Genomic DNA, 8,281 nt, shown 5'->3' with positions numbered 1-8,281 from the left:
TGCCATTGTTTGTGAGTTTTATGTGAGGCCCAGCTTTTGTGTGTGGCATAATAAAATTAATATCGAATTTTTAACTTTTGTAGTACAAAACTGTTTTGTTTGACACCCCACCAAATGTGGCAGCCATACAATATTGTTGAAGTGTTGATGAATCACATAATTATAACAAATTATGTTGTGAAATGTACAGCAAAACAAAAGAAATATCTAACAGCTGTGAAGTTTTTTTTATATGGGACCAAACTAATTCGTCAAAGAATAAAGTGGGATATAGAGTGCGTTTTTCAAAAAATATCAAAAAAATTAAACAAAAAAAGCAGCAGTTTTCCATCTCAAACATTTTTGAAAAATAATTTTTTTTTTTGAAATGCCATCCCAGATGTAGATTTCTAAAAATATAGTTTTAAGACCCAACCAAGGTATGGATTTTTGAAAAATATTTTGTTAAGACCCAACCAAGGTGTGTATTTAAAACAAACAAGTGAAAAGGCTTTAAGTTCGGCCGTACTTAAGTACTGACAAGTACTTGTAATGAAAATATAGGGAAAATACCAAAAAGTGGATTCATACCGACATTTCTGCAAACCGATTATGTAAACCATGATTTTTTTTTTAAATTTTAATGGATAATTATACCCTCAGCCTTACGGCTAATGAGGGTGTATACACTATGACATGGTGAAAAAAATGAGCCTCATCGAAATATTGATTCTAGACCCCATGTTTCTTTGGACTAAATTTGTTTCAGAAAATTTTGATTTCATCCAAACTTTGCCCATTTTATTATTTCTTCCAAACTTAGTTCAAGTTCGAAGATGGGGAATATCGGTCCACTCCATCTGGTACTTCCCACAGAGGGGCTACGCCTAAATGTGGGTTATTTTTCATATATAGTTCATTATCGAACCTTACGTTCTAGTTTTTTATCTCGATATCCCCCGCAGGTGAAATGATTGCAACAGAGTCTTTGGACGCGGAACAAATCAGTTAACTATTTTAATATAAAAAGGGGGTTATATGGGGACTACCCCAAAAAGGGGGCGAATATTAATAATTTTTGGTAGGGAAATTTGTTACTACATACTACTACAAAATACCAAATTGTAACGCATTCGGTAGAAAAACGCGCTCAAAAACCCCAAAATATCGAAAATTGAAGGTATATCCAAAAAAAATTGGCCTATATATTCATAATTTTTTCAATATTTTGAGGGTTTTGGTCGTATTTTTCCACCGAATTGGCTGTAATTTAGTATTTTGAATTCTTAATAGGCACCAACTATTAAGAATTCAAAATACTAAATTACAGCCAATTCGGTGGAAAAATACGACCAAAACCTTCAAAATATTGAAAATGGAGAGGTACCGTTATATGGGGGCTACCAGAAAAAGTGGACCAATATTCATAATTTTTTGTGGAGACATTTAGTACCTAATAGGATTCCCATGAACAATTCGGATGAAAAACGCGTTCAATAACCGCAAAATATTGAAAATACGGGGTACCGTTATATAGGAGCTAGGCCTAAACGTGGACCCATCTTCGAACTTGACCTGCCTGCAGACATAAGACAAACCTATGCAAAATTTCAGCACCCTATCTCAATTCCTTTAGAAGGTAGCGTGATTACAGTAGACGGGCCGACATGGCTAGCTTTAAGACACACCAAGGCGTGGATCTTCAGAAAAATATTTTTGAAGACACGCAACGGAGTGGATATTTAGAAAAATATTTTTAAAGAAAAAAAATATTTTTTAAGACACAACCAAGGCGTATATTTTTATAAAATATGTAAGACCCAACCAAGGCAAAAATTTTAAAAAATATTTTTTTTTAAATATTTTTTTAAGACCCAACCAAGACTTGGAATTTTAAAGAAATGTTTTTAAGTCTCAACCAAAGTTTGGAATTTTAAAGAAATATTTTTTAAGACCCAACAAAGGAATTTTAAAGAAATATTTGTTTTTAAATCTATGACTTGACCAGCCTTTGAAATAATATTTTTTTAATCTACGGCCTGGCTTAGATTAAAAATGCTTATATATAAAAATAGGTATCCAAATAGACGACCTCCTGGGACTTCTCTAGACCCTGGATCCTTTAAGGAGTTCCTCTAGGAAATAGTCCTAGATATTTCATGACCTCATATCAATATTAATAATTCTAGTTCCAACATGTGCTACACATCATGTTGTGTTCGAACATGTTTGTAAATTGCGTTTGGTACTTACTTGTCAATGTATTCAATGGTATCGATTTCTTTTTGCAATTTATCTTCGTTGATCTTTTCCTCATCGAAGGTGCCATCTGAAAAAGAGAAAAAAATAAGAAATAAATTTAACAAAATAGAATTGAATCATTAAAAATCATAATTTTTATAAAATATGTCCCCTTCACATTTTTTATATTGCAGATAAAAAATTATTTCCGCATTAAAAGGCATAAAATTCAATAAATACTTCATTTTTTCCATCCCAAAAAATAATCTCATTTTTCAAGCTATTTAGGTTTATATATTTTTATGATTGCATTTTTATAATGCTAAATGCAGCTTTTATTTCTACGCTTTGTCTTCTCAACTCCGTTTTTTTTTTCTTTCCTTGCAACAATTCTCACGCATTCATCTGCTTTTGTTACGCTTGAGTTAATGGGAAAGTTCAGAGGCTCATTGTTTGCCAATCTGAAAACTGAAACGAAATCGCGAAAGAGAAGAAGACCTTAACTAGCAAATTTTTTAAAGCAGTAGTTAAACTAACCGCCATTGCAAACAAAACTAAATGAGCTACAAGTTTATGATAATGACATGGCATGGCATGCCGTGGCATAAACATGAATTACAAAGTTTTTTTTTCTGAACTTTAAGTAAAAGGGAAAACATTAAAGAGGACGATCGTCAGCCTCTAATTGTAATCAGGGGGAAATAGAGGCCGTTTCGGAATAGGGTTTGGGGGGTCTTTAAAATGTGACAGATAACAAAATGCACTAACAAAGTACTTGAATGTCATTGCAGATATATTGCAAGTGGAATTATTTAATGTACGAGAAAATGAAAGTTGAGGTTTGAAGTGATAGGTCCTGAATAAGAAGTTATGATAAAAATTGGTATTAAAAAAAAATAAAAATCGGCATACAAATATTAAAAAAATTAAATAATTAAAAACCAGTGAGCGGAGCAGTATAGTCGGACGGGGCCGACCATACGATACCCTACACAACTACTACGGAACTCAAATTTTCTGCGGATGTTTATTCCGAGCCTGGGCAATATTTCGTGATATTTGCACCCTCTTGCCCGATTAGAGGTAAACAGCACCTCTTCCTCACACTGACATTTCTTCAAAAAAAATCCACGCCTATTAGTCTTAAGAAATTTCTTTATAAAATCCACGCCTATTGGTCTTAAGAAATTTCTTTATAAAATCCACGCCTATTGGTCTTAAGAAATTTCTTTATAAAATCCACGCCTATTGGTCTTAAGAAATTTCTTTATAAAATCCACGCCTATTGGTCTTAAGAAATTTCTTTATAAAATCCACGCCTATTGGTCTTAAGAAATTTCTTTATAAAATCCACGCCTATTGGTCTTAAGAAATTTCTTTATAAAATCCACGCCTATTGGTCTTAAGAAATTTCTTTATAAAAAACGTAACACACATCATTCTAGACCTAATCCATTTCGCTATGCCAAATTTCGGGCAAATCAAAAGATATATAGGGACTTTGGTACACCATTTTCCTTAAATCGGACGAAAATATATATGGGAGCTATATCTAAACCTAAACCGATTTTCAGAAAACTTAACACACATCATTCTAGACCTAATTAATTACACTACGCCAAATTTAGTGCAAATCGAATGATATATAGGGACTTTGGTACACCATTTACCTTAAATCGGACGAAGATGTATATGGGGCTATATCTAAATCTGAACCAATTTTCAGAAAACTTAACACACATCATTCTAGACCTAATCCATTTCGCTATTCCAAATTTAGTGCAAATCGAATGATATATAGTGACTTTGGTACACCATTTACCTTAAATCGGACGAAAATATATATGGGAGCTATATCTAAATCTGAACCGATTTTTACGAAACTTAACACACATCATTCTGGACCTAATTCAGTATCCTATGCCAAATTTCGTGCAAATCGAAAGATATATAGGACTTTGGTGCACCATTTACCTTACATCGGACAAAAATATATATGGGAGGTATATCTAAATCTGGACCGATTTCCACGAAACTTGGCAGATATCACTCTAGACCTAATTCAGTAATCTGTGCAAAATTTTTTCTCAATCTGACTAATATTGGCAGTATGGTGCTCCATTTATATAAAATCGGACGAATCTATATATGGAAGCTATATCTAAATCTGAACCGATTCCAACAAAATTTTGCATACATAAACATGGACCTGATTTAGTGCGCTGTACAAAAGTTTGTCTCAATCGTACCAATATTGGCAGTATGGTGCTCCATTTACATAAAATCGGACCGATTTTATTGAATATCAATAGGGTTCGTCCTTGGGCCAAATAGACGAGCTGTGCCAAATTTCATCCAAATCGGATCATAAATGCCTCCTGTACTTTGTTTACAATTTAACATCTATAGACGGACGGACCGACATGCATAAATTGACTCAGAAAGTGATTCTATGCATATTCTCAAAAGGAACCATGTGTCTATCAAAGACATAATACCCTGTACCAGGGACGTACGTAGGGGGGCGAAATGAAATCCTGTGTACGTTGCTGCCCTGTATCACAGTGTGTTCCTCGAAGCTATGAGGAACATTGAAAAAATATTCTTTTAAACCAGTAAGGAAAGTAGTAAAGTCGGACGGGGCCGACTATATGATACCCTTCACCACTATGGGTATATTAAACAGGACTATTACAGGACTATTCGTGCAAATCGAAAGATATATAGAGACTTGGGTGAACCATATACATGAAATCGGACGAAACTATATATGGGAGCTATATAGAAATCTGGACCGGTTTTCTCGAAACTTGGCAGACATTCATTCTAGACTCAATTCAGTACGTTATGCCAAATTTCTTGAAAATAGAAAGATATTTAGCGACTTTGGTGCACCATTTACATGAAATCGGACGAAACTATATATGGGAGCTATATCTAAATCTGGACCGATTTTCACGAAAAAAGGCAGACATCGCTCTAGGCTCAATTGAGTACGTTATGCCAAATTTCGTGCAAATCGAAAGATATATTGCGACTTTGGTGCATCATTTACATGAAATCGGACGAAACTATATATGGGAGCTATATCTAAATCTGGACCGATTTGCTCGAAATTTGGCAGACATCTTTCTAGGCTCAATTCAGTACGTTATGCCAAATTTCGTGCAAATCGAAAGATATATAGGGACTTTGGTGCACCATTTACATGAAATCGGACGAAACTATATATGGGAGCTATATCTAAATCTTGACCGATTTTCACGAAACTTGGCAGACATCATTGTAGACTCAATTCAGTACGTTATGCCAAATTTCGTGCAAATCGAAAGATATATGGGGACTTTGGCGCACCATTTACCTTAAAGCGGACGAAACTATATATGGGAGCTATATCTAAATCAGGACCGAGTTTCACGAAACTTGGCAGACATCATTCTAGGCTCAATTCAGTACGTTGTGCCAAATTTCGTGCAAATCGAAAGATATATAGGGACTTTGGGGGCACCATTTACATGAAATTGGACGAAACTATATATGGGAGCTATATAAATCCGGACCGATTTTCTCGAAACTTGGCAGACATCACTCTAGGCTTAGTTCAGTACGATATGCCAAATTTCGTGCAAATCGAAAGATATATAGGGACTTTGGGGCACCATTTACATGAAATCGGACGAAACTATATATTGGAGCTATATCTAAATCTGGACCGATTTCCACGAAACTTGGCAGTTATCATTCTAGACCTTATTCATTACGTTGTGTCAAATTTCCTGCAAATCGAAAGATATATAGGGACTTTGGTACACCATTTACCTTAAATCGGACGAAACTATATATGGGAGCTATATCTAAATCTGAACCGATTTCCACGAAACTTGGCAGATATCATTCTAGACCTTATTCATTACGTTGTGTCAAATTTCCTGCAAATCGAAAGATATTTAGGGACTTTGGTGCACCATTTACCTTAAATCGGACAAAAATATATATGGGAGGTATATCTAAATCTGAACCGATTTACAGGTAACTTAACACACATCATTCTAGACCTAATTCCTTACGCTATGCCAAATGTCGTGCAAATCGAAAGATATATAGGGACTTTGGTACACCATTTACCTTAAATCGGACGAAACTATATATGGGAGCTATATCTAAATCTGAACCGATTTCCACGAAACTTGGCAGATATCATTCTAGGCTCCATTCAGTACGTTATGCCAAATTTCGTGCAAATCGAAAGATATATAGGGACTTTGGTACACCATTTACCTTAAATCGGACGAAACTATATATGGGAGCTATATCTAAATCTGAACCGATTTCCACGAAACTTGGCAGATATCATTCTAGACCTAATTCATTACGATGTGTCATGTTTCGTGCAAATCGAAAGATATTTAGGGACTTTGGTGCCCCATTTACCTTAAATCGGAAGAAAATATATATGGGAGCTATATCTAAATCTGAATCGATTTCCACGAAACTTGGCAGATATCATTCTAGGCTCCATTCAGTACGTTATGCCAAATTTCCTGCAAATCGAAAGATATATAGGGACTTTGGGGCACCATTTACATGAAATCGGACGAAACTATATATGGGAGCTATATCTAAATCTGGACCGATTTTCACGAAACTTGGCAGACATAATTCTAGGCTCAATTCAGTACGTTATGCCAAATTTGGTGCAAATCGAAAGATATTTAGGGACTTTGGTGCACCACTTACCTTAAATCGGACAAAAATATATATGGGAGCTATATCTAAATCTGAACCGATTCCCACGAAACTTGGCAGATATCACTCTAGACCTAATTCAGTAATCTGTGCAAAATTTTGTCTCAATCTGACTAATATTGGCAGTATGATGCTCCATTTATATGAAATCGGACGAATCTATATATGGAAGCCATATATAAATCTGAACCGATTCCAACAAAATTTCGCATACATAAACATGGACCTGATTTAGTGCGCTGTTCAAAAGTTTTTCTCAATCGTACCAATATTGGCAGTATGGTGCTCCATTTACATAAAATCGGAACGATTTTATTGAATTTCAATAGGGTTCGTCCTTGGGCCAAATAGACGAGCTGTGCCAAATTTCATCCAAATCGGATCATAAATGCCTCCTGTACTTTGTTTACAATTTAACATCTATAGACGGACGGACCGACATGCATAAATTGACTCAGAAAGTGATTCTATGCATATTCTCAAAAGCAGCCATGTGTCTATCAAAGACATAATACCCTGTACCAGGGACGTACGCAGGGGGGCGAAATGAAATGAAATCCTGTGTACGTTGCTGCCCTGTACCACAATGTGGTGAAGGGTATAATAATATTTTTTTTAAAATATCGAAGCAATGAGGAACATTGAAAAAATATTTTTTAAAAAATTTACGCCTTGTGGAACTTTGAAAAAATATTTTTTAAAAAATTTACGCCTTGTGGAACTTTGAAAAAATATTTTTTAAAAAATTTACGCCTTGTGGAACTTTGAAAAAATATTTTTTAAAAAATTTACGCCTTGTGGAACTTTGAAAAAATATTTTTTAAAAAATTTACGCCTTGTGGAACTTTGAAAAAATATTTTTTAAAAAACCACGCCTTGAGGATACTAAAAAAAAGTTTATTAACTCAAACCCCTAACAACCTACACTATGTTTACTTCAGTTGATATTAAACATCAATCAGACAACTTAAGCTGGCTTCAAACACCGAGAAGTTTACTCTAGTTCATATAAAATACCCATAAGTTGCTAGCAGATCAAATCAAACCTGTTGGCACTGCATCAAACTACCATAAGTACTCTTCAACTGCTATCAAACTCTTATTAGGTGACTTATAGACCTACTGAACTGGCTTTATAAGACGTTAATTGGTTTCAAACTCCATTGCCCTGCGATGTATTTCAAACAAGTATCAGGTTGGTATGAAGTAAAATCACCATATGAAATCGAATTGTTCCATAATGCCTTGAAATTGATAAAGTTAGTATCAAACGTGTTTCTAAGGCCTTCAAACAAGCTCTTAAAAAATTATGTTT

At 34.6% G+C, this 8,281-nt stretch overlaps 1 protein-coding gene across 1 annotated transcript in view; it reads right to left on the bottom strand.

Annotated features, from left to right (window-relative positions):
• Positions 1–2,213: 2,213 nt before the first annotated feature.
• The window catches only part of LOC133323160 (uncharacterized), a 107,992-nt gene continuing 101,924 nt past the window's right edge, over positions 2,214–8,281 (bottom strand). Inside the window, exon 2 of the mRNA XM_061532115.1 lies at positions 2,214–2,308. Within this exon, the coding sequence (XP_061388099.1) occupies positions 2,229–2,308 (80 nt within the window). The 3' untranslated portion in view covers positions 2,214–2,228. The remainder of the gene's footprint in view (positions 2,309–8,281) is intronic.

The sequence above is a fragment of the Musca vetustissima genome, unplaced genomic scaffold (assembly GCF_032173495.1).
Source record: "Musca vetustissima isolate MV318-11 ecotype Yass unplaced genomic scaffold, APGP_CSIRO_Mvet_v1 utg57446, whole genome shotgun sequence".
NCBI lineage: Eukaryota > Metazoa > Arthropoda > Insecta > Diptera > Muscidae > Musca > Musca vetustissima.
This window is presented reverse-complemented; position numbering and strand designations above follow the sequence as displayed.